A 27,057-nucleotide genomic window follows, 5' to 3' on the forward strand; every position below is an offset into this window, starting at 1 on the left:
GTTGTCAACTTAGTACCTGACACCAGAGGGATGAGTTTTGCAGCTGGTAAAACTTGGGTTTTATTGAGCATTACAACTTTAGCATGGTGTATGTTGATCTTGGGCTAAATCTCTGTATTGTATAAAGATTTCATCAGACTTCAGTTTGATGATTAACAGTTTTGAGCTTTTTTTCTTTAAATAATATACACAAGATGTAAATTAATGAGCTTTCAGTGTTTTTATTCTATGAACATTTTATTCATATACTGTACAGTAGGTACAACCAAGGGACAGTAGGTACAGTTTCCCTGTCACAATATATATATATATATATATATATATATATATATATATATATATATATATATATATATATATATATATATATATATATATATATATATATATATATATATATACACACACATATACAGTACTGTGCAAAAGTTTTAGGCAGGTGTGAAAAAATGCTGTAAAGTAAGAATGCTTTCAAAAATAGACATGTTAATAGTTTATATTTATCAATTAACAAAATGCAAAGTGAGTGAACAGAAGAAACATCTACATCAAATCAATATTTGGTGTGACCACCCTTTGCCTTCAAAACAGCATCAATTCTTCTAGGTACACTTACACACAGTTTTTGAAGGAACTCGGCAGGTGGGTTGGCCCAAACATCTTGGAGAACTGACCACAGTTCTTCTGTGGATTTAGGCAGCCTCAGTTGCTTCTCTCTCTTCATGTAATCCCAGACAGACTCGATGTTGAGATCAGGGCTCTGTGGGGGCCATACCATCACTTCCAGGACTCCTTGTTCTTCTTTACACTGAAGATAGTTCTTAATGACTTTCGCTGTATGTTTGGGGTCGTTGTCATGCTGCAGAATAAATTTGGGGCCAATCAGATGCCTCCCTGATGGTATTGCATGATGGATAAGTATCTGCCTGTACTTCTCAGCATTGAGGAGACCATTAATTCTGACCAAATCCCCAACTACATTTGCAGAAATGCAGCCCCAAACTTGCAAGGAACCTCCACCATGCTTCACTGCTGCCTGCAGACACTCATTCTTGTACCGCCCTCCAGCCCTTCGGCGAACAAACTGCCTTCTGCTACAGCCAAATATTTCAAATTTTGACTCATCAGTCCAGAGCACCTGCTGCCATTTTTCTGCACCCCAGTTCCTGTGTTTTCGTGCATAGTTGAGTTGCTTGGCCTTGTTTCCACGTCGGAGGTATGGCTTTTTGGCCGCAAGTCTTCCATGAAGGCCACTTCTGACCAGACTTCTCCGGACAGTAGATGGGTGTACCAGGGTCCCACTGTTTGCTGCCAATTCTGAGCTGATGGCACTACTGGACATCTTCCGATTGCGAAGGGAAGCAAGCATGATGCGTCTTTCATCTGCTTCAGTAAGTTTCCTTGTCCGACCACTGCGTCTACGGTCCTCAGCGTTGCCCGATTCTTTGTGCTTCTTCAAAAGAGCTTGGACAGCACATCTGGAAACCCCTGTCTGCCTTGAAATTTCTGCATGGGAGAGACCTTGCTGATGCAGTATAACTACCTTGTGCCTTGTTGCTGTGCTCAGTCATGCCATGGTGTATGACTTTTGACAGTAAACTGTCTTCAGCAACCTCACCTTGTTAGCTGAATTTGGCTGTTCCTCACCCAGTTTTATTTCTCCTACACAGCTGTTTCTGTTTCATTTAATGAACCTACATATTGAATTGATGATCATTAGCACCTGTTTGTTATAATTGTTTAATCATACACCTGACTGTATGCCTACAAAATCCCTGACTTTGTGCAAGTGTACCTAGAAGAATTGATGCTGTTTTGAAGGCAAAGGGTGGTCACACCAAATATGGATTTGATTTAGATTTTTCTTCTGTTCACTCACTTTGAATTTAGTTAATTGATAAATATAATCTATTAACTATTAAATATAATCTGTGTCTATTTTTGAAAGCATTCTTACTTTACAGCATTTTTTCACACCTGACTAAAACTTTTGCACAGTACTGTGTATGTGTGTGTGTATGTGTGTGTGTGTATATATATATATATATATATATATATATATATATATATATATATATATATATATATATTACCAGTCAAAAGTTTGAGTACACCTGCTTGAAACCAGGTTTTTCATGATTATCTATGCTTTTAACCGTATGAAAATGAAAATGTAAATCTTGTCAATTTCAATGAAATGGTCACCCAAAGCAAGGGAATTTCAGTCTGAAGCCCAAGTCAGTTAAAATTCTGATATGTGTATAACACGGTGTTAGAACACTGGCCTAAGTATAAAAGTGTCTTTGTTAGATGTTCTCTGAGTTAACTAGCATGTTACCTAATTAACCTTTTGTCACCAATTATTGTTAACACGTGAGGGTCCATGATTACTATAACTATAGGTAGCATAGGCACAGGTTTGTCATTCCTGAATGTAAGGGAGCAGAAAATGGCAAATATGCTCAGTTAAGCAAAGAAAAAAGACAGTCTGTAATTACTTTAAGAAATGAAGGTCAATCTTTAAGACAAATCGCAAGAACTTTGCAAGTGTCTGTAACTGCTGTGGCCAAGACCGTCAAACGATCTGAAGAAACTGGCACTCGTGGGCCGAACAAGGTCAGACAGGCCAAGGGTGATCTCAATCAGAGAAAGAATTTATTCAAATCACAAGTCTGCGAAACTGGCGATTTTAACTGCTCCTGAAATACAAGCTCAGGTAAATGCTACTAGAAGTACAGATGTTTCAACATCAGCTGTTCAGAGGAGATTGCATGAAGCTGGCCTAACTGGAAGAATTGCTGCAAATAAACCATTGTTAAGAGTGCAGAATAAAAGGAAGAGACTTGCCTGGGCCAAAAAACATAGAAACTGGAAGTTTGAGGAGTGGAAGTCGGTCTTATGGACCGAGGAGTCAAAATTTGAAATATTTGGGTCCAACCGCCAAGTATTTGTAAGACGCAGAGAGGGTAAGCGCATGAGTTCGGCATGTGTGGTTCCCACTGTCAAGCATGGAGGAACCCAAGATTTTAGAGACAATTTTCAATTTTCTTGAACATTGCTTTGATACTCCTTATGTTTTGTTTTGTATATTGTAACACGTGTTTTCATTTTCAAGTATTTTGGTCAAGTATATATATATATATATATATATATATATATATATATATATATATATATATATATATATATATTTTCCACTTGCTTTTGTATTTCAGGATGTGGTAAATACACATGCTGGTCTCACATTTCTAAGGGAGGCATCAGACTTTCATTCTCGCTATATTACCACAGTAAGTATATACATCTGTGCCTTTATCTTTGTATACATACAACATGTTTGTGTGTGGGTTTAGTCAAGTATTATCACAGAATTAATGGTCAATTACAACGAACTTGAGAATTTAGTACTAGCTACTGCTGTACTATCCTAGTGCCAATTACATCAAAAAAATACAACTCAGACCTCAGAGTTAAACTGATCATTTTTGCTTTGTGTATGGAAAATAGCAATGATCAGGGGCAGGAGAGTAAGAGGTGCTGCATTCTTTTACTGCATATTCCAGCTGTCATTTTAAAGTTATTTTAGTTTTATGACATTTTTGTTCATTATATATGTGTAAAATTATAATAGTGTATTTTATGTTAAAATAAATAGGTGTATGTTTTCAAACAGGACATATTTTAAAAAATGACATTAAATTACTCTTTGAGCTCTGAAGATAGTGTATATACAGCAGGTGTCAATTACATTTTTCTAACACTCAATGAAAAGATATTCAGTATCTGAAGTTGAAAGAATAGTTAACAGAAATTAGAAAAACGGTCCTAATTATCGTTCAAGCAGTTTATAACCAGGTTTCTTTTTAGTACTAGTCACTGAAATCCAGTAGGCAGGCTTTTTGCGTTTTTTTTTTTTTTTAATTTTAATTTTATATGAATCAGTAATTGTAACAGATGGTATCTAAATAAATGTAAAATATGCTTCATTAGTGCTTTAGTAATTTAAAATCTAACCACTTTGTTTAATCATTGAAAATACACATCAGACGGGTTTAATTCATATGAATAACAAATTACTTCAGCTCTTAATCTAAAGAATCACTGGACTAACTTAATGCCATGTTTTATAATCCTCTAGGGGGCAAAAGACATACATTGTAACCAACCTGCCATCTATCTAGAGGCACTCAATTAGTTGCAACTGAAACTATCCTGCAGTATAGTATCAGTACTGTCCTCCATTTTAACCAAATGATCGTCTCCAGTTAGTACATCACTTTCAGTTTGTTGCAATTCACCCTAACAGTTTAAAATATCTGATACAGTGTTTTTACTAACAGTTTTACCTATATTTTTCTTTGTGTTTGGTAGGAAGGCTCCAGCTGTGGTCCCAGAAATGATGTTTTCTTTGAAGCAAATTAATGTGCTTTTCTGTTCTGACTCATCTTCTCTTCTATTTCATCTTTTTTTTTTTTTTTTTGGTTTACAGGTTATTCAGAGGATATTTTATAATGTAAACAGATCATGGACAGGAAAAATCACTTGTTCAGATCTCAGAAAAAGCAGTTTCTTGCAGGTCTGTGTACATTTTTTATATTCTTGTTTTTTAGTGCTACCATTTTTATTTTACAAGTGCGTTTCTATCTACATTAAAATTCCACACACTGTTAGGCCTCACACACACAGTATAGTTTGCGCAGAAACAGGATTAATATACTGCATTTGCTGCCGTAGAATTGCAGACACACACTTTTCCTAACTGCAGTGTGTGTAGTTCCTGTCCAAACTGAAAACTGAAGTCAGAACTGCACCAGGAGCTATTTTCTATATTCCCTTTTTCCAACATGGGAATTCCGAATGAAACATGGAAAGTACTGTCATGCATATTTATGTATATCTAAGATTTATGTCACAACTGTGTCCTCGACAATTACCACTAAAGAAAATAACCATTATAGCGCATAATCTAATTATTAACCATAATAAACACAATACCCCAACTAGTGATTCTGACATAATTATCCCTAGATTCATGATGAAAAGAGATTAACAATTAATATAATGTATGTTTAAGTATTTTAGATCAATCATAAATGTGTATTTGTTATCTGACAAAAAAAACCTAACAATCCAAATTATTATTACATTTATTCACGTTCTCAAAGGAAGAAGAATAAAGGTTAGGCTTCATAGTTAAAAACATATGTATAAAGAAGAAACAAAATGAAACATTCAAGGACAAGTATTGCATAGTTAAATGTTCATAATTGAATGCTTGATGTGCTCTCTGGTCATAGAGTTCTGCATTAGTGAAGCTAATAATCTTTAGTAGTTCATCACGCATTGTTTGGTTCAGTCACGCATTATGCATACATGCGCTAGCTTCCAAGTGGCTAAGTATGCATGTACAATGTTCCAGCATCTAGTTGAATAGACGCACATTACGTATTGTGACGATATCACTAGCATGGCTTCAGTTCAGTTACTTGTAAACACACAATATGTTTAATACTTATTCTGTTAGTGCGATGTTTAAAACAAAGTGTTCTTAACACTGTCGTCCTCTCTGTAGAAGTTAGTTGTGCAGCAGTGCAGTATCTCCATGAAGTCTGTAGGCAAAAGCTTTTGTTGTTCCGGAGGGAGCCCATCTTCTCCAGGACAGCTTTACAGATTACATCATTGTGTCTTTGTTGAAGAACTTTGGAGTTTGAGTTGAGAGCGCTGAGATGTTTTGAAGAAAGAGTGAATCCAGAGCGAGCAAAAATCCTTATTTTGAGTTTAAATAACACAATGTGTAGGCGTTCCCTTGTTCTGTAAACACGTCCTTGTCGGTCCTTCCATTGGTTTACAATATTTGATACACGGTTGCGTGTCACATAAAAAAGGTGTGTTAGAAACAGAATGTATCCACCTATTTTGTTATCAAAGGATTTTATTCATTTATCATTTAAACCTCCTATTCAATATAACTTTAGTTCCATTCATTAGATAAGCAGTTTATGGTGTGTTTTATATGATTACAAGCATATAAAACACACCATAATACAATCAAAGGATAATATTCAAAAAGTTATCAGTTTATCATATTCATTTAAAATACAATAAACACTTCAGATTTATTGGGAAACTTTAAATAACTATTAAAGTTGTGTTCACAAGTTATGTAATTAAAAAAATATTCTTAAAGCATTTTAACTAACCTTTAACACAACCTTTAACACAATAATGGTACAACTGCCAACCCTTTTCTGATACAAGACATGCATTCTAACAATGTCTTTTTATTTAACAGAATGTGGCATTGCTGGAAGAGGAGGAGGATGTTAATCAGCTCACTGAGTATTTCTCTTATGAGCATTTCTATGTCATTTACTGCAAGTTTTGGGAGCTAGACACAGACCATGACCTTTACATTGATCAGAAAGACTTGTCCAGACACAATGACCATGGTATGATATTTTTTCAATATACAGTAGAACTGCAAGTGATAGGGCCATTTAAAAAAAATCAAATATTAAGTAACATTCAGTGTTGGAAAAGCAAGGATTAAACTTAGGTAACAATTACGGCAGACTTTTTTTTTTCTCAGTATCTAAAAAGCTTAGAGGGAACGCTTATGTGCGTGCGTGCTTTCGCGCGTCTGCCAAGGGCCTTTAACCACCCCAGAAGTGGTATATATCATCGGACCCGCGTGGCCCAAAGTCATCACAAATAATCACTGATACAGCTTGCTGCGTTTCCCATAATTAGTTAAGGGGCTAATTTCACTATTTGATAAACCTAAAACCTTTAAAAATACAAACCTTAGCAGGTATGAGACCAAACATATTCTGGTAACATAAATATGTGCGTTTCAGATACCCCCATCTCTAGTTCTGAATCAAATAGAGCATTGCTGGATCAAGCTAAAGAAAATGGGGGAAAAAAAGGGTATTGTTCAATTGAATCTGATCAGCTGAGAATAGAAATATAATAGATACACTAAATGAGTATTGGTACCTAAGACTTTACAAAAAAAAAAAATGAATTTGTATTTGTAAAAATTGTTAATTTGTATTATGCATGTTAAAATGTGTTGTCATTAAAAACCACAAACTTAATTAAATCTTAGGGATTTAATTAACTAGCAGTACATTCAGAAAGTGAAATGATTGAGCACCAGGGTTACAGTACGTTTGGGAACCACTAACTTTTATTTCCCATCTAAAGTCCCTTAAAAGAAATTATTTTAAATCGTGAACGTTTTGTCTGTACTAAATCAATGTTTGTTTTTGTTTTGTTCAAGCATTATCCCATAAAATGATTGAAAGAATATTCTCTGGAGCAGTTACAAGGTAAATTATATTTAAAAATTAAGAAATAAGACATTTATTTATTATATATTATTATTATTATTATTATTGATTACCAACTATAAATGTTTCTTGATTTTAGAGGCAGAAAAGCTCAAAAGGAAAGAAAAATGAGCTATGCTGACTTTGTGTGGTTTCTAATATCTGAAGAGGACAAAAAGACAAATACAAGGTAAAAAAATAAAACTCAGATCTGAACATATAAAAGTTCTAATCCTAATTCACTTTGGAAAATAATAATAATTTAGCAGTCAATCATTATAATTCTCAGTTCAAACTGAAAAAAAAAAACTAGAGGTTTCAAGGAAAAGTACTGTGCTTGCGTTAGTTCAAGGACTCCACTTCCCCATTGCTGGTTTCACATGATTATGAGGCAACCAAATGAAGTTGTACATGGTAAAGGATACGTTAATATATGGTGTTTTACTGTAACAATATCTGGACATTTTGAAGGTGCTTTTGGGTAGTACAAAGTCAGTGAAACTTTAAAACATGTCAAACGGAACAAAACATGTGGTGTAAAAGTGGGACCAGTAGGTCAAGTTCACTTTTAAAACTATTAGTCATAGGAAGGTGTATTTGTTTAATATTTCTGTCTTATTCATTGCTCCATGAAGAAGACATAGCTGATTACACTATGTAACACAATTTTTGTTCCTGGGTAGTAAGTGTTATTTCCTAATTGCTTATGCCTCAAAAGTATAGAAAATGGCTATTATTCCCCACAAACTTTGCTTTTGTGACCAGGACAGTGATATTTCAAAATATCACTATTTCTAATGGGAACATGGGCAAATGTGTGTCTTTTCGTTCGTGTAAATACAGTATAAAAAAAAAAAAAAAAAAAATTGTTGCACGGTGTTATCAAAGCCTCAGAGCAAATGAAGAAAAAATATGTCCATTTACAGTTACGAGTTATGCCTGTTTACTTAATAATTAATTTACAGGAACAAAGCCTATGATTTTTTTCAACAATGTAGTTTAACACATTGGGTGTACTAAATTGATCTAAACATCCATGTATCTAAATTAAATAACTACATTGACACAAAGCATAAAGATTGCAACTCTGTTTTTTGTTTTGTTTTTTTCAATGAGAAAATTATCCAGATTGCCTTCTACCACAAGTGCATTTGACCATTTGACTCTATGTTCAGATCATTAGAGTTGGTTTGAATCCATTAATCATTACAAGTTAAGTAATGTGGTAATTTGCACTGTATGGCTTTCTGACAAAAAGAAACCAAGGAGGTCAAACCAGTAAGTCACACAAGAAAAAAAAAAAGAAAGAAAACATCTTAGAACTCAGTTTCTTAGTTAGATTGTCTATATGCAATGTCAAACCAGAGACCAAGATACTTTTGAAAGGTGTGTATTCTGCAAACAATACAAAATTAACCTATTTTTGAATGTTAGCATAACATATTGTGTATTTACATCACCTGGAGTGCAGTCAAAGATAAATTGCAGAAACAACCATTTTCACTTTTCAGTGAAAGTAGGACATATGAAGACCTGACTATACATTAGACCACAAATCAGTTTCATGGATAGAGTGGTTTTATACTCCAGTTAGCATAAATACTGTACATCTGGCTTTGGAATATTAACTGAAGTGCTTCCTTTACAGCATAGAGTACTGGTTCCGGTGTATGGATCTTGATGGAGATGGAGTGCTGTCTATGTATGAGCTTGAATATTTCTATGAGGAGCAATGCCAAAAGCTAGAGAACATGGCCATAGAACCACTACCTTTTGAAGATTGCCTCTGCCAAATGCTGGACCTTGTCAAACCAGAATGTGAAGGTAAACAAAGCTATTTTACATTTAAATTTGTTTTTGATCTTGCAGAACTTATTTCCCCTTAAGATTTATGCTTTGTCTCTTGAGTTATTTATTTATTTATTTCGATGTTGAAATGTATTGTAATGTTTTATGTCAACCTATTTAAAAATGAAACCAGAGTATATATTTACTGCATTCCTCTCCACAGGCAAGATTACCCTCCATGACCTGAAGAAGTGCAAGTTGTCACATATATTTTTTGATACCTTTTTTAACATTGAGAAGTATTTGGACCATGAGCAGAAAGATCCATTTTCAAGGGTAATAAAAATAAGTGCAGATATGCCTTGTAATATATATGCTTATATAAATTATTATTATTTCTGAACACAGTGCCCACTATATAACCTTATGGTGTGTTTAGGATGGAGAGAATGAAGGGCAAGAGATTTCTGATTGGGAGAGGTATGCTGCAGAGGAATATGAAATCCTGGTAGCTGAAGAAGCAGCCAACGAACAGTTTGATGGGTAAGAGATTGTTGTTTTAGATTTAGATTGACAGGGAATTGGTATCTAAATACCCCACGGTCTTCAGGCTGTAGTTGTTTTTATGAGTTGCTAGGTAGAATCTTTGCCATCTCTGAAAAACAGTCACTCTATTCAACGGTATGATGCTTTTTTTTCAAAATGTGATCTAATACACATCTAACAGGTAGATTAGTAGAAAGGTAATACCTATTCATATTACCTAAATAATGCATAATCAACATGAAGCCATCTGATTGGCTTCGTTTCAAAACATGCTTATCGCGCATTCTAAATGTGAATTGGTTATAAAGATGGAGTTATAATTTAGGTATCATCTGTGTGTGTGTGTGTGTGTGTGTGTGTGTGTGTATATATATATATATATACAGCTCTGGAAAAAATTGAGACCACTGCAAAATTATCAGTTTCTCTGGTTTTACTATTTATAGGTATATGTTTGGGTAAAATGAACATTGTTGTTTTATTCTATAAACTACTGACAACATTTCTACCAAATTCCAAATAAAAATATTGTCATTTAGAGCATTTATTTGCAGAAAATGAGTGGCATAAAGTCACCCAACATCAATGTGAAAGACTGGTGGAGAGCATGCATGAAAGCTGTGCTTGAAAATCAGGGTTATTCCACCAGATACTGATTTCTGAACTCTTCCTAAGTTAAAACATTAGTATTGTGTTGTTTAAAAATGAATATGAACTTATTTTCTTTGCATTATTCGAGGTCTGACAACACTGCATCTTTTTTGTTATTTTGACCAGTTGTCATTTTCTGCAAATAAATGCTCTAAATGACAATATTTTTATTTGGAATTTGGGAGAAAAATGTTCATTTTACCCAAACACATACCTATAAATAGTAAAACCAGAGAAACTGATAATTTTGCAGTGGTCTCCTAATTTTTTCCAGAGCTGTGTTTGTGTGTGTATATATATATATATATATATATATATATATATATATATATATATATATATATATATATATATAATATCACACACACACACTGTGTACAGAACATTAGGAACACCTGCTCTTTCCATGAAATAGACTGACAAGGTGAATCCAGGTGAAAGCTGTGATCCCTTATTGATGTAACCTGTTAAATCCACTTCAATCAGTGTAGATGAAGAGGAGACAGGTCAAAGAAGGATTTTTAAGCCTTGTCACAATTGAGACATGGATTGTGTATGTGTGCCATTGAGGGTAAATGGGCAAGACAAAAAATGTAAGTGCCTTAGAATGGGTTATGGTAGTAGATGCTAGGCACGCTGGTTTCAGTGTGTCGAGAACTGCAGCGCTGCTGGGTTTTTCATGCTCAACAGTTTCCCATGTGTATCAAGGATGGTCCACCACCCAAAGGACATCCAGCCAACGGCAGGCCAGTGGTTGAAAACTGCTCATTGATGAAAGAGGCCAAAGGAGGCTGACACAAATTGTGCAAAGCAACAGACGGGCTACAGTTAGTCAACTAACAGTCCAGTACAACATTGGTGCAGAAAGACTCATAAAAGAATGCACAACTCGTCATACCTTGATTCGAATGGGGTATGGCAGCCGATGACCTAACAGAGTTCCACTTCTTTCAGCAAAACACAAGAAACTGCGGTTGCAGTGGGCTAAGGAATGAAAACACTGGACACTGGAGGATTGGAAAAACATTGCCCGGTCTGATGAATCCCGGTTCCTGCTGTTTCACGCTGATGGGAGGACTAGGGTATGGAGAAAACCACACGAGTACATGCATCCATCATGCCGCATGACAACATTGCAGGCTGGTGGTGTGATGGTGTGGGGTGTGTTTTCATGGCACACATTGGGCCCCTTGATAAAAGTGGAGCAACATTTGAATACCACAGGATATCTGAACATCATTGCCAATCAGGTGCATCCCTTCATGGCAGCAGTATATCCATCTGCTTTTTTCAGTATGCTAATGCCCCATGCCACAAGGCTAGGATTGTCTAGGAATGGTCCCATGAACATGACAGTGAATTCAGCTTACTGCAATGGCCTGCCCAATCACCAGATCTCAATCCAATTGAGCATCTGTGGGATTACATGGAACAAGCTATTTGGAGTAGAGATTTACTACCAGACAACTTGACACAACTTTGGGAAGCATTGGAGTCAACATGGGCCAGCATCCCTGTGGAACGCTTTCGACACTTTGTATAGTCCATTCTCCGATGAATTGAGGCTGTTTTGATGGCAAAAGGGGGTGCAACTCAATATTAGGAAGGTGTTCCTAATGTTTTGTACACTCAGTGTAATGTGTGTGTGTGTGTGTGTGTGTGTGTGTGTACAATTTTTTTTTTCAGACAATTAAGTTGCTAAAACAATACCTTTCTGAAGTTATAACTACTTTAACTGGTTAAGGAGACACTGACAGGTGTTCCATGCTGATTTTAGGGACTCCTCTGAATTTTAAAGACTACATAGCAAAAGTAAGCATATTCAAAAGGTAAGAGTGGTGTAATTGTGGGTTACGACAATGGTTTCTGGTGTAGGTGCTAACTTTAACCCACTTTAACTGGTTTTACCTACTGGTGGTAATAACATATTTTAAGGTTGTCTCCTTTCACTTAGTTTATACATGTGGATGTTCTAAACTGTATTTATGCAGAGCATTAAGAGTGGACATTCATTCTGTGAAATACTGTAAACCACCATCTGTTATCGTGCTATTTATTTGAGCAAGTTTCCACTTAATTGCTGCTAGCTAATTGTGCAAAGTATTGCATGTAATGCTGCACAACAGCTTCACTGTTCCCTTCATGGCTGTAATGTATGGTACCTACATTTTGAGTATCTTTTAAATTGATAAAATAAGAGGCTGTAGATATGAAGGGGGTTACAGTATTCAAGTATATTTATTAGGTAAATTGTACAAAGGGCCCTTCACTAATTCAGTTTCCAACATTTCACTTTTTATTTATATGCAAGTCACGTAGTGAAATAAAGTGGGAGTGCTATATATGGAACCATTTCTCTCTATCTGTTCTTGAAATACATAGAATCACAAGTTTAAAAGGTCATATAGTTCTGTGACAAGGATGACGTGTGTGGTGACGTCAGGCCAGGAAATGAATGCACCAATAGCAGACGGGGGTATAACTGTGCTGCGGCGCGTTTATTATTAATTAAGAGGTTTACACAAAACAAAACACTTTTTCAAAACAAAAATGACACATTAGCCAAACACAAACAAACAAACAACACTAAATTAAACAAGTATCATGTTGGTGTAAACCAGCATGGGTAGCAATTGCTTACTTTTAATTTCAGTTCTTTTCTCTTTCTTTCTCTGGACAACCCACCTCCTGCAGCCAAAGCTGCAGGTCTTTTATATTATGGCAGAGGGATTAACTGGCTATTAATTGACTTGTTAACCCCTCGGCCATAGTCTGCACGAATCTAATAATTCTGTGCGACTGTCAACTCGTTAAATAATCACTAGATGACAGTCACGCACTTTCATGAGGGAATTAAAACAATAACAAATAATGGCGGACGGCACCTCGCTCGTCCTGCCAAACATAGTAAAAAACGGAATACAGCAAATACCAAATACAAATCATAATATGCACAGGGGCAGGGAGTACCCAGTCACAAATTCCTATGAATCAATCTGATGTAGTTGTTTATTTTTTTAGAATCTCCATCAGATCCCTGATACACTTTTTGCTATCTATGTTCCCTAGTCTACAGCAAACATTGATGGATGGAGATTCTATAATATTCAAGTCTTATAATGGTTAAAAATGTAGTATATATTTTATTTTGTTGATGTATGACACCAACATTTCTACATGTGGAACAATGTTCTTTTTCTTCTGTATTGTCAGCTATGAAAATGACCTTGACCCCATAGACCGACAAATCTCAAATGAGTTAAACCTGCGAGGGGACAAGCGATCTTTCTTCGAAATACCCAACCCACACCCTAACATCAATTTGGATGAATATGAGTATGAAGATGATTTTGAATGACCTCATGCATGTTCTACACTACAGGCAATCTGCAGCAGGTCTGCGATAACTGCATAAACTAGTGTTCAGTGAGGCATAATAATATTTAGTCTCACTGATCAGTATGTAGCTTCTGGCCATTTGTACTCATCCTTGGGAATCACAAACCTGGATCAGCCAAAGACCTCCCAGAGGCAGTAACTGTAATCATTAACCATGGAAAACAAAGGAATCTCATTGTTAGTGCAAAAAATTAAATAAATAATTAATTAATTAATTATGTAATTTGTTCCTAGAACAAGCAAAAGTAAAATATAACAAGAAATACAATATACAATTAAAACTCCTCTACCTTTACCTACTTTAATTTAGTAAGTTGTTAGGTACATTACAGAGAAGAAAAGGTGTAATATATGTAAAAATTGGAACTTAATCACAATTTACTCAATGGACGGGTGACGACTGGCCAGTAGTTTGAGTGATGTATTATCTGTAAATAGGAATGCCTATAGTATTTATTATGCAAACTGGTGTGTGTGTGTGTGTGAGAGAGAAAGGGAGAGAGTGGTTGGTTGTGCATAGAGTATAATCAAATCAAAATCACAGTTTTTAGATGTTTATTATCTTCTTGGTTCACACTGCACTGAAACTTAAATGCTTAGACAACGCTTGAATGTGCACCAAGTATAAAAGCAATACATTTGTCATTTCTTTCAAATTGGCTATTACAACATTCCAGAGATATTAACCAAACTAACTATTACACATAACAATAACACGTTCAACACAAAATAAAATGATATAATGGATTTTGCTAAAATTCTTAAGAACTATCCGGGTGCCTATTTATTCATGTGTTCCACTTGTATGCATTTACTCTTTTAAAAAAAAAAAAAAAAAAAAAAAAAAGTGTGCTTTGTATTATATTAATTTCAATAAATAAAAAATAAAAAACATGTATTAATCAGGGATTCCTGAAATGCACAAGGTTTGTGCTAAAGTATGAATTTAATTGTAGAAGTTATTCTTATTGTGTGTGTGTGTGTGTGTGTGTGTGTGTGTGTGTGTGTGTGTGTGTGTGTGTGTATATATATATATATATATATATATATATATATATATATATATATATATATATATCACACACATACATACTGTTCTTTGTGCTTGCTGTGTATTGTTGCAAAATGTTATTATGTTCAAATACACAAATTATGTTCAGTTAATGTTGAAGGTTTTTCTATTTGTAAAGTATTTAGTAGCTTTTTACTCTACTTTTATTCAGGAAAAAAGGAACCAAATGTTTAAATTTAATTTGTTCAAATTATTTTGAATAAAGTATAAATATGGTTGATTATTAATGCTGCCTGTTTTCTGCTCTGTAGAAAATCTGAGAAAAAACTTTAAATATGTTTTTTTAATTGGTTTTCCAGTAGAAAAGAAAGTATTGTACAAATATAAACAGCAGTAAACAAAAATACTTTTTTGTTTGTTTATTAATTTTTTTTTTTACACAGCAAGGTGTTGAAAAAGCATAGGAGCATATAAAGTAAGTAATCTTGCAAGATACAACACTGGTATTTGGAGAGAACTATGCTACAAAACTTCAGATCTAAAATAATAACTAAACATCCTGTACCGCACTTGATGATCGGGTCTGTAAAACTAACAGTACTGTATGTATTACAGATAAAGATTACAATTTACTAACAGTTGACAGTTTAGCTAAGATCTCAAACAAAAGTATTGTCATCCTACACTTAATTTAAGATTCAAGAAAACTTGTTAAATAGTATTTAGTGAACATTACAGTAATTTAATGACAAAGACCAAAATAAAGCCAAGAAATATGAACAAAATGAAGTATCAAAACATTCTAAAAAGTACAATGATACCTTCTGCTTGTAGGCCGATTAGCAGACAGGTTATCTTCCAACACAAGTACCCAAAGCATACAGCTAAGTCAACTCTGGAATTTTTAAAGAGAACAAATATAAACATTCTGGAATGGTCTTGGTAATCGCCAGATCTCAATTCAATTTAAATGCTTTGGACTGATCTTAAAAAGCTGTATCCAATCTGTTTAAGCTGAAGTGACTTGTTGTGCCCAGATTTCACCAACAAGATGTGTAACATACTGGTGAAGAATGATCATAAACGTCTAAAAGCCATAATGCAAGCAAAGGAGCACATATGAAATGCTAAAGAAGGGGTGCCACTACTTTTGTCATGAACAAATACTTTGCTTAAGTCCTTTAGGTTTTTTTTTTTTTTGTTGTTTTTTAATAAAGACTGCTAAACTACCAGAAATAGTGTATTTTGGTATTTTACATAATTATTAGTGGCTAGTGTTCACTAAGTGCTTGTACTTGTAACAAGTATTATAACATGTTTTCTTGAATTCTCTTATATAAGTGTATGGTGCCAATTAATAGTTTTGTCTTTGACTAAACAATAACAAGTGTCACAAATCCAGCATAAACATAGACACACACAACTAAACATATTCCACAAACCAACTGTTGAGAAGCAGAAAGCTTCCATATTTTAGACCGTATTATATACGAGACACATTACCCCTTGGCTAGCATTGTACCCTGGCCTCGCAATCAATTTGTCATGAGAATACTCCTCATGGCTCCCACATAACCAGTTAAAACAACAATAGGTTTGTATGCAGGTAAATGTAATACATCAGACAACTTCTATTATCCTTTCTTTTTACATATAATGCTGCCTAATAAAAGCTGTACAGTTCTGTCAAACTCTAGATGTGTAATAATCGTTTGTAAAAACATCGGAAGCTTACTTCTGCATTAGTGTTAAAATACATTATTTCAATAGTTTTTATATATATATTTGTGCCCTCGTGCCAAAAATAAATAATTTGATAAAAATGGCTGATTTGCAGGGGGTACTCCAGGGTACCACATTTTCTCTCTCAAAATCAATTGATATTTTTACAACTTTATAGCTCAAAAATGATTATATGAAGTAAGTGTGATATACAGTCTTGACAATACACCGCTGCAACAATGTCACGTTATCTTAAAATACAGATTTACATTACTTTAGCGCTCCACACAGTATCTGTTTCTCAGCCCACACTACCTTCACAATGTGGCCAAAATATGGTAAAAGTCAACACTCCCATGACAGGGAGAACAGATGTGGATGCAATGTGTAGATCAAATGTTCAGAATGTTTAGCAAAAATGTATTCCCAAAAAAAAGCAAGTACTGCGGTTACCCTGTGACTTTCTGGAGGTTAATGGCAATCAGATGACATTCATCACCCTTGCCAGCCCAAGACTTCAGTTAACTTGTTATTTTGTTTAAAACAGACAAAGTCCATTATTTAGGTGGAGTAAAGAGATTATTTTTAGTTCCATCTCTCACGGGTAACTCGTCAATGGCTCACAAAAGCCTACTTGTGATGAAGGTTACCTTCAAAATGTTATTTGCAAAATAAAGTTTCTAGATTACTTTCTGGATTTAAAAGGTTTACATACACAATGACACATTACACAGACTAACCTTTCAGACAGCTGTCCAAGGTCAGTCAAGTCGAGGAGACTGGAACCATTTATAGCTGCAAATGATCGTAGGGGTAGGAGGAAAGACACTTTACACTAAAGTGACTAAAAGAGGTAGGATCAAATTTTGAAGCTATTGGGGACATTTTACAGAACTAGCACAATAAAGAGAACATTTCAACCAAGCAACTAACAAATACAGTATTCAAAACATTTGCCATTTTTTATAGATCATTTTTCAACACTTCCCGACAATTTTCTGTCAACACTTTTTTTACATGACATATTACATGTACATGTATTATTGCATTTACAATGCTGTTCATTAATATAACCTCCTAATTTAGTAATGTCTAGGTCCAATTCAGAGACTGGGGCTTCCCCAGCCAATACTATAATAAGTATCAATCATCCAGGCCAATTAAAAGAGGATCAACAAAAATGGAGCCTGGTCGGGACTTTTTGTGGGTCAGTGTAAGCTCTCTGGGGAAGACTGATATTTGTTGAGGATTGATTGTCATTCTTTCGGGTGTAATTTGATTTTCTAGCCCATTAAATTTTTCATGTCTTTTACGACCTTGATAAATTAACTTATAATTATATATAGATATTATTATATAATATTATAATAGGAGATATAATATATATGCATATATATATATAAATATTAATATATCTATATATATAGCTTAATAGAATACTGTGGAGTCTTTTTTTAATTCATTCCTCTGTGACCTTTTATGTACTGTATGCTTAGGTAAGCCCAGGCTATTTGATAAACGGATGGGTGGTGTATTAAGCCATACCCCCAGAGCCAAATTAACACATTAATATGTGTATTTGTATGTGTGGAGCTGCGGTACCTCTTTACTAACTCAATAACTCTTTGAAGCTTATGCAGATTCCATATCGAATGTATCAATATCCACATCTTCATTCATGGCATCTGGCTGGTCTTGCAACATTGTATCTTGTGGGTGTCCAGTGTCTGGGGATTCTTCTGTTTCTTCACCATTTTGACTGTAGACAAAAATATACATTTGCTGTTTCAGTTTCTAAACTAAAACAACTTTTCTCTGGCCATACAAATGTCAATCCCCTTGCAGTCTGGTTTCTGTAAACCCCTGTTATCAACAAAGTCTAAGCAATCTCCTATATCTGTATCCTTGTAGGATGTATGGTCAATTGACTGCAATTTACTGGGCAGTTTAATTGTACCAACTAGTCCACAGAGAAATCTGCAAAGCAAAATGCCTTCATCTGCAAAGCATTTGAACAAATTGCAAAGAAGATGATTTACTGTTTTAATTTCTGACCAATTCCATTTTCTATACCATTACATTCTGTTTAATTTCTGTTCATTTTAATACAGGTTACCAATGCATATATTTTATATCTTACATATATGTGGTCTTTACTGACAGCACCGAAGACTTCTACAAAGTATTTTTGCTGTATCAAATAAAATAAAATCGTTATTTCTGACCCTGTCCCCTATTTATCCCAATTGTTTACCTAGTGTACTTTAGTCAGCTTTCAAGTAATACATATTTTATGGGAAACACACACAAAGTGCACAGGCATCCTTTCTTTTTTAGACCACAGTGATAAACAGCTGCATCACTTTCATAAAATGTTTATGATGCCATGTACATCATGTTACAAGACTTGTGCAATATTCACTGAACTGTAGTGTTATGTAGCTTCTCAGGAGGTAACGAAAAAAACAACACTGTGAAAAAAGACATACACAGAAGCACTATCTTTGATGAGCATGTGTATCTCTCTGCACGGTGGTGTTTCCTTGGATTGGCAGTTCTGGAAAAAAACGAACATATCCCTATATGGAACTCTTCCCAGGATAATACCAAGGCCCCTGCTCACAGCACACATGCTTGCATTTTATTGGCTCCCAATGCTGTAATTAGAAGACCACTGCTACAAATATAAAGCCACAGCACAATCCTAGAGAATATAACAGCTTTCAATGGAAAAATCATTGCAACAAATAACAACAGTGTTTCACAATATTATATACGTTTTTATATGTTTTTGAAGTAGAATTGAATTATACCTTTAATCTACTGCTTCATATTTATTGATGTATGAGAGGGAATTGCTTACCCCTGAGAAGGCTTGAGCCTATTTCCTCCATTGATCGGAGTTGAGATGAACTGTGGTGTGAGTTTCATTTCAGGAGTTCTTCCATTTGTGTCACTGCTCGCCAGCAAAGAGTTATTACACAATTCTGTCAAACCACAATTTAAAAATAAATGTTATACCTATAATTATAAAGGAAAACATGATGGAAAAATACATAATGGTTATACAGTGACGGTGATAGAGTGTAATGAACTGGTAATCTTAAACCAATCAGATGCATTTCTTTGAATATAAGCTGTGAACCGGACTGGCTAGATACTGCATGTCATACGACAATGTTGCTTTTATAGGAAAGTGATTTGAAATGTACAAGATCCAAAAATGTAAAGTAAATGTAAAGTAAAAAGAATGGGGATTTTCTGATTGCTTATTTCTATTTACTAATACTGGTGTAATGTATACAAATAAACACTTCTTTCTCAGATCTACCATTTACTTTATCCCTCAAATTTCTCTGAAGCGGCTTCTTAACAAATAAAATGCTGCTGTTCACAGTTTCTATTTCAACACTGCATTATTTAGGTTGTTTAAGATATTCTCAGTGATATTCAATTTGTTTTGACAAGTGTTGTAGGTTTGACAACAGAGTAACGGGCACCTAACTATTTTTTGAAGAAGACAATGTTTTGAATTAGTTTATAAGTTACTGTAATACGTCGTGTGCACAGTGTCTCTCACGTGCAGTTTGGGTGGGAGGACAGTGAAGAGAAGCAGATAAAACTGCAAAATAACATCACTTATACAATAAGAGATCCCCGACACATGACATATTAACATATCAGACAAAACAGCTTTAAAACTAAAATTTGTAAAACATAACTTTTAAATGAAATGGTTCAATCCAAAAATCGAACACCATACTATTTATTAAAAACAAAAGTTCAGTAAAGAATTGTGTGTAATAATTTCTTTGGATAAATCGTGTCAATTTCATCAACATTTAGAGAAAGAGTAAAGTTAACAGGATGATCCATTTGTTGGTGTTCTATGCACAGGATGACACTCACATGTACACAGAATAGGCTGTACTGGAATGGCAAATGGTTCACTGTGAATGGTTGATTTCTGATGTTTGATTTATAATTTTTAGTAACTCACCTCCACAATATCTCTTAGTAACTTAACCAGTTTATCTTCACATTTTCAGGTAATGTACACTTCCTAACTATAACTATAATATTTGGTAAGATCAGTGCCATATTATTTTAATAAAATAATGTTTTAGAGGTTTCCATTGTTTGTGATCCTCTTATAAAGGTATTTTGTGAAAAGTGGCTGGAAACAAACCCTCGACATATAGGAATGGGATGCATGTTGTGCGCCCCTTGACTGATTATGTTTTCACTTCCTTGTATAAACCAAGCGCTCAACAAAAAGATTGGGGAATTTGAATGTGTCTAAAGCAAGCAGGAAAGCATCTGTCAGCCTATTCAGTGCATGATGTGTTAAGAATTGTGTCAACCAGCAATCGTGACTCCCACTTAAACATTCATAAACTCATGCTGTAGTCTCTGACACTGCCACATGGGATGGCAACATATATTGATCATGCTTATCTGCCCTGATCCATATTCGCATGTGCAATATGAACACTGGATTTTTTTTCCCTGAACCAGCATTTAAAGTTTGGATGCAGTAAGCAAATTCTTATTCTCATCTTTGCCCAGTAACCCTGATGTTTGCTGGGTGGTTTTCTAGCCAGGTTACACTTTTCATACTCTGGACCTAATGTTGATGAACACAAAAAAATGGAAGGCAATGTGCAAACCCATTATTATTCTGTGCTCAGTAAATTCCCTGTAACAGTGTTAGCTCTTTGAAAAGACCTGCTTAAAGGTTTGTTTAGATCGCAAAAGTTTTTTAAATTGCTTAGGTGAAAATGATAATGAGGCCACTCCCAACATTTTTGGGCTGATTGCACCCACCTGGTGCCTTATAATTAGGCACTAATGACCTTTGCTTTAGTGTTTGTGCCTTGTCTCAAAATTAAGCAAACATGTATTTTAGCAAACATTCTTTGTTTGAACTAGAGAGTGACATCATCCCCACCCCTTCAGGGTCTTTCCTGTCAGCAACCCACTAGCAGCTTCCCCTAATGACAGACATGCTTTGCAGCCAGTCAGAAGCGTGACCCTGCTGGGTGTTGCAAGTGTAACAGATTTCCTAAAAGTCAAGGCAAAAAAAAAAAAAAAAAAAAGAACTTCCTTTTCACCTTGTGTTTCTGTTTTTGTCATGTTCTAATACGAAATATGAAAATACACGTTTGCTATAACATATGTTTATTTCAAAATTGCATATTTAAGATGTAATCAGCGAATCGAAGTGCAGGGCAGACACAGTAAGATTTCTGAAAATAACGTGTTAGTTAACAACTGCTTTAAGTTAACCACAAGATGCGTAACTCTGTGGTAATATGAAAGCATGTGAAATACCTCCTGTCGAAACTGGACTCTGTGGAATAAATGAACAAGACAAGACAGAAATCAGCCACTGCAACCCTAATATAGATATGGATTTCATACTAACAGCACATTTAGAACCATAGAATCCTAACCTACCACACCAGGTTATAATTGAAGCTAGACAACAGAAACTGCTTCCCACCCCAGTCCCCAAGGGATACCAACCATTGGACAGTTTCCGTTTTAAAGGCATTGATCTGGCGTGGTTTGTTTGTGAAGACTCCTTAAAGGTGTCAGTGCTTGTCAGAGAATAGCAGTCATCTTCCTCTCTACTGGCCAGCAAGGACGCTCTGTAGCAAACCAACGAGATCCAGCCATCCTCCTTGTAACTCAGCATGTGATTACCTGTATATCTCTGCAGATAACCATACCTGGGGAGAGTAAAACAGGGTAAGACACTTAAGGGTGGCTGTAACCTACATGTAATGAAATAATTCCACGAATCTTGCCTGGAGTGCACTGTTATTCACCTGTGAAGGCTTCACTTGTTCAGCTTTGAAAGAAGCACATTTTATAACAAACATGTTATTTGATTTAAAACTGTAATTGTACAGGAAACTCAGTTTGAATGCTTTCTGGGTAACTTTTCATAACACCACCTGTGTCAAATCTACAGTAAACAAAGTGAATTCTAACTTTTACGGCTAGTCAAGGGACCACCAAAATGTGTCCTTAATAGGGGTGTGGTGTGGTCTTAAGGCTGCTACACACCAAACGCGATGCGACAAAATGAATAAAACCTATTCTTTTGATAAGTATCACACCACAAGCAACATGGGAACGACACCAGGGCAACACTGGAGCGATGTGAAACAAATAGAATTGAATCCGATTTTTTGCGATTTGTCATGCGACATCTAGGGAATTGAACAGCAGAGAACAGATTCAATGCATGTGATCCAGCAGGGTGAAGCAGTATCAAAAAAGACAGAGGAAAAAATAATACTTACCGTGGAAAAATAGCATAAAGATCATCTTAATTATAAAGACACAGATTTGAAAGGTAATATATGGGAGTCCATTTCGAAGGCACTGGCTAAGCCTGGTATGTATGATTTATGTTGAAATACTGTCAGAGAATGCACTCATAATTACTACATCATGTTGAATATGTGACAGTCTTGGTAATAGTTTTGTCAATTGTAATTTTTTACAGTTTTATGGATCTGGCAGTCTTCCAATCTGTCTCATCGTCTTTGTGTCACTTCTAGTGTGTATGGTCATGTCACTGCGAAAATATCTTGTCGCCCAATGAAAAATCACATCACCTTTACTACCGAGGAACTGCTACAGTATGTTAGTAATATAAAAAAGTTAAGCTTATTTTGTAACTGGATAATACTTTAATGAACAGAATAATCAGTTCATTTGTTATGTACTACAAATGCCTGGCATTCTGTATTGTTTAGAAAGACTGCTACGTTTTATTCTACAAACAGAAGAATTGCTGCTGAAAAAGCCTATTTAGATTTTGCAAAAAAAGAATGGGAAAGCAGTTACTATTACTAGTACAGCAACACAACCCAACAAGTTCTGAAACTTTTGCTTTCATTTTTCAAAATGTACTCTGTGGCCGTTCTCCTGAGATGGTGGCAAGGTTTTACTGTACAAAAATATATTCACGTTACCATGTGTAACATGTACAGTTTTATACTTTCAGAAATGAATGTTCCAATGACACTTTGGAATAAAATATTTTGTGAACACCCAATCCCCCTTACCCCCTCCTACCCCTCATAGCAATAAAAAAAAAAACATTGACTTACACAGTTTTTTTATCAGGTTTCAGCAACTTGTTGGAGAACTCGCTCAGGATGGTAAGGTAAGCAATATTGGGAGGAGGTTGCTTCTGCCCATTTTGAACAAACCCCTTAAAAGCAAATTCAATGCCATCCCTATGAACAGAAAAAAATGACACCATATGGACAAGGGGTCATGTAGCTATCATAATCTAAACCACTGCCTTCTATGTACATGTAACAGGCAGTGTTGTGTGACGCAATGCCGTTGCAGATTCTGTACCCTGTTGATGAAATGAGATGAGATTGTACATCTATAACCACAAATGCAGAGGAGCCTGGCTTATTTCCATAGTGGTGAAGACACTCGCTTGCAGTGTGTGTGGTTGCCCTTTCACACAGCGTCTGCACACTACAAAACCCTGGGTATTCCTTCTTAACATTGCTAACTGACCAAAAGGTCAGATGAGCTGATTAAAAAAACTGAAGACAAATAATTGATATTCTGCAATAACGTTTTGAGTGCATTGGTTGAACAGAAAGTATTAATATGTACCTGTCTGCTTTTACACCCATTTGACCCTGCAAATGCTAATGAAAGATTTAACCTCAAGCCATAGTCACAGGGAAAACAGCATTCCCTGAACCTACTTGTGCATCATGGCTATGGACTCTCTCGATTTGATTTGATCCCAGCCGAAGGTCAGAGAGAAACGTCTAGCAAGCTCCTTAATTGTGCTGAAGGTCTGGGTGGATGATCCACAACTGCTGTTGCCTTGCTCTTGTTTTAACCTGAGAAAAAGCTGCACAAGAAAGATGGGAGAACCTACAGTAGTAAATATGGCTCTTCAAAACTTACAACAACATTTTAATAATATTTGTCAAGGTTGACCATTAACAAAGGCAACCTATAAAACAATGGGCTGCTTTATGAATACAGCCCAATGAATCATTGTATTATCCTAGTCAGCTCATCTCAGACTGTCACAATAGACAAGACAGCAGATCTCAGCGACCCAATGGAATGCTTCGTAGATGCTCGATTTGACAGGTGCTTCCCACATTACATTACACAAGTTACTGATGTTCAGCAGAAACCATGGCCAGAAGTTCAAAATGACAGCTTACCCAGTACATTGTTTTATATTGCCAGGACTTAAAACTCACTTTGAGTATGTTGGATACTAGTAATGTTTTCCTAATGATATTGATGAGAACAGGCTGTAAAAATATTAAAATTCAAGTCCACTTTATTGTACCAGCTCTCCTTTTAATGCTGCGGAAATAACTTCAAAGTCATTATTAAATGTCAGATGTATAATAATAATGGAATGTTCCCTCATAAGCCAGAGCTGTTACATCTCAATGATCCAGTGAAGTGGTGACAGGCTGTGAGGCCCCTTTGTAGCTGGGTGCCCTGGAACATTTGGCACGTGTCTTTATCTGGCTGGGGAAATGGGAGCGTTAGCAGATGTGCTTTAGAGGAGTGTTCAATGAGTCTTGTGCCACCAGTTCTGATTTGGAGTCTACATACCTGCTGTAAGCAAAGGACAAGTGTCCTCGCACTTTGGATTCTGTCCATCTGCCTGGTCCTGCTAAGTGTCTCTTTAATAATGTCTCCAAAATCATTATAGTACTGTTGATAAGAAAGAAATATGAATAACTATTATTAAAAAGACCTGCAAGAATTTAATACAATTTATTTTAATAATTAAATAACTGGACAACTGTCTGAACTCTTTTAAAAGACATTGCTACAAATGCATTTGTAATAGTTTCTTGTACTTGTGTTGCTCTAATATTGAGATATTTTTATCATTTTGCTTGCTTTAGTTATTTGTGATAGGTTCATTTTTCTACTCTGTTGACCTATTTCTACATCATACTGTATGTCCTTTTAGGCCTGCAGCATACCTCCAATACTCCTTTCCACTATACCTGTACACATGCAGTCTACAGAAGACTGAATTCCCACAAAACATTATTATTAGTATTACTGAAAGAATTTAAGTAGCTGCCTGTGATTCTTTATGGCAATGTATTACCGCAAACATTTTATATTATGATACATACTAACATTCACTGACTTAGTCTTTGTTCCTGAGCAGAGTGGACTTGGTACAGTTTTGTTTTTAAATTCCTCGGTGTCAGATTAGATGAGATGTGATGGTTTCCTTTCAATGACCACACCCTTGAATGAACCATGTCATACTCCATGGATCATGAGTAAATGGTTTAATTTTAAGGATCTAAACTTACACAAATGTTCATTTTTGTTGGGTTTTTAAATGTGTTTTTATTTTGTATATGATACAAGTATGTTTGTTTACACTTACTATGTATAACATTGCCAATACTCACGTGCCATATTTAGTCTTTCTTTTGAATCTTATACCCCGTGGATATTTTTAAACAAAGAACATATGTGGAAAGGAAAATTATAATCCTTTCATGAACTGATTTCTAATTCATCTTAATTTTGGACAATGGGAAATGATGATCGATCGGGGACTGTGAACCAGCAGTAAATCTTGTAAGACTCCAGTCACTTCTGCTAGTGATTGTACAGATAAAACTACGATATTCCAGGAACAGATATATGTAGCTTAACTGCAAACAGACCTCAAATTTGGAACCAGTATTTTCACATAGTACATATGTATGTTAGAGCTATTGTGATGAAATATGAGATATTTTGGATGCTTCCATCAAAAACCTTCCTGCATAATTTGAAGGACATTCTAAGTTTGAGAAGCTAGAGGGTCTGGTTCTTTTGACATGAAAAGACCCAACGACAGTAGGATACATACTGTGGTGTAGCTTATTTGTTGAGTTGATGTGTTTGGTAAAGTGATGCAGATTTACAGTTTGGGTATGAAGTAAACGGCAATACAATTTGTCAATAGGATTTCTTTCAGGGACCACTTGGGATCTGCTCATGGACCACAAGTACTAGATCAACTGAAAAAAAGATTGCCGCTAACAATCAAAGACCAAGTAGCTTAAAATGTAGTTTTGGTTTTTTTTTTTTTTAAACATTTCCTTTACTATTTTATGAAAGTAGGTAAATGTAAATAACACATATTCAACTTAAAATGTGAAGCTACTGGCTGTTAAAGAAACTAAACAATATAAAAATGTACTTTCAGTAAAGTGCAGTACATGAAATAAGTCTCCTCCACCTCCGTTTTAAATACTTTAAAAATAACAAAGACATGTGAATCAACAGTTACCTTCATGTACTGTTTAAAGATCTCTGCTGCTGTGCTCATCTCTACCACACTGTGTACAACCAGCTTACAGTAGGCTGCCAGCAGACTCCTCCTCCTGTGGAGTTCATCCAGTTTATTGACCTCATCTCCATTCTCACTGGCTGTCATAGCAGAAAAAAAGGATATTGATTTATATACTGTATATTTAATTAGATGTTATTATTACACTAAAATATGGTTTATTAAACCTCACATTATAGAGATAAAGTAATAACATCAGGTAAACCCAA

At 35.2% G+C, this 27,057-nt stretch overlaps 2 protein-coding genes across 4 annotated transcripts in view; one reads left to right on the forward strand and one right to left on the reverse strand.

Moving 5' to 3' along the window:
- LOC121320507 (serine/threonine-protein phosphatase 2A regulatory subunit B'' subunit beta-like) overlaps positions 1–14,681 on the forward strand; it is a 58,966-nt gene extending 44,285 nt beyond the window's left edge. For both annotated transcript variants that reach the window (XM_041258897.1, XM_041258898.1), the window contains 9 exons: positions 3,216–3,290; positions 4,490–4,576; positions 6,293–6,449; positions 7,286–7,334; positions 7,435–7,524; positions 8,983–9,158; positions 9,346–9,458; positions 9,562–9,665; positions 13,533–14,681. In XM_041258897.1, the coding sequence (XP_041114831.1) occupies positions 3,216–3,290; positions 4,490–4,576; positions 6,293–6,449; positions 7,286–7,334; positions 7,435–7,524; positions 8,983–9,158; positions 9,346–9,458; positions 9,562–9,665; positions 13,533–13,677 (996 nt within the window). In that variant the 3' untranslated portion in view covers positions 13,678–14,681. The remainder of the gene's footprint in view (positions 1–3,215; positions 3,291–4,489; positions 4,577–6,292; positions 6,450–7,285; positions 7,335–7,434; positions 7,525–8,982; positions 9,159–9,345; positions 9,459–9,561; positions 9,666–13,532) is intronic.
- A 3,203-nt stretch (positions 14,682–17,884) lies between these two features.
- Positions 17,885–27,057, reverse strand: part of si:ch211-269e2.1 (cohesin subunit SA-2) — a 35,990-nt gene continuing 26,817 nt past the window's right edge. Inside the window, exons 26-32 of one of the 2 annotated variants that reach the window (XM_041258899.1) lie at positions 26,789–26,928; positions 25,090–25,191; positions 24,207–24,358; positions 23,583–23,711; positions 21,982–22,187; positions 19,316–19,439; positions 17,885–18,211 (exon numbers count right to left, since the gene is read on the reverse strand). In XM_041258899.1, the coding sequence (XP_041114833.1) occupies positions 18,085–18,211; positions 19,316–19,439; positions 21,982–22,187; positions 23,583–23,711; positions 24,207–24,358; positions 25,090–25,191; positions 26,789–26,928 (980 nt within the window). In that variant the 3' untranslated portion in view covers positions 17,885–18,084. Of the gene's footprint in view, positions 18,212–19,315; positions 19,440–21,616; positions 21,806–21,981; positions 22,188–23,582; positions 23,712–24,206; positions 24,359–25,089; positions 25,192–26,788; positions 26,929–27,057 lie in introns of those variants that run through there. The other variant, XM_041258900.1, reaches the window with a different exon arrangement.

The sequence above is a fragment of the Polyodon spathula genome, chromosome 9, assembly GCF_017654505.1.
Source record: "Polyodon spathula isolate WHYD16114869_AA chromosome 9, ASM1765450v1, whole genome shotgun sequence".
In the NCBI taxonomy this organism is placed as follows: Eukaryota; Metazoa; Chordata; class Actinopteri; order Acipenseriformes; family Polyodontidae; genus Polyodon; species Polyodon spathula.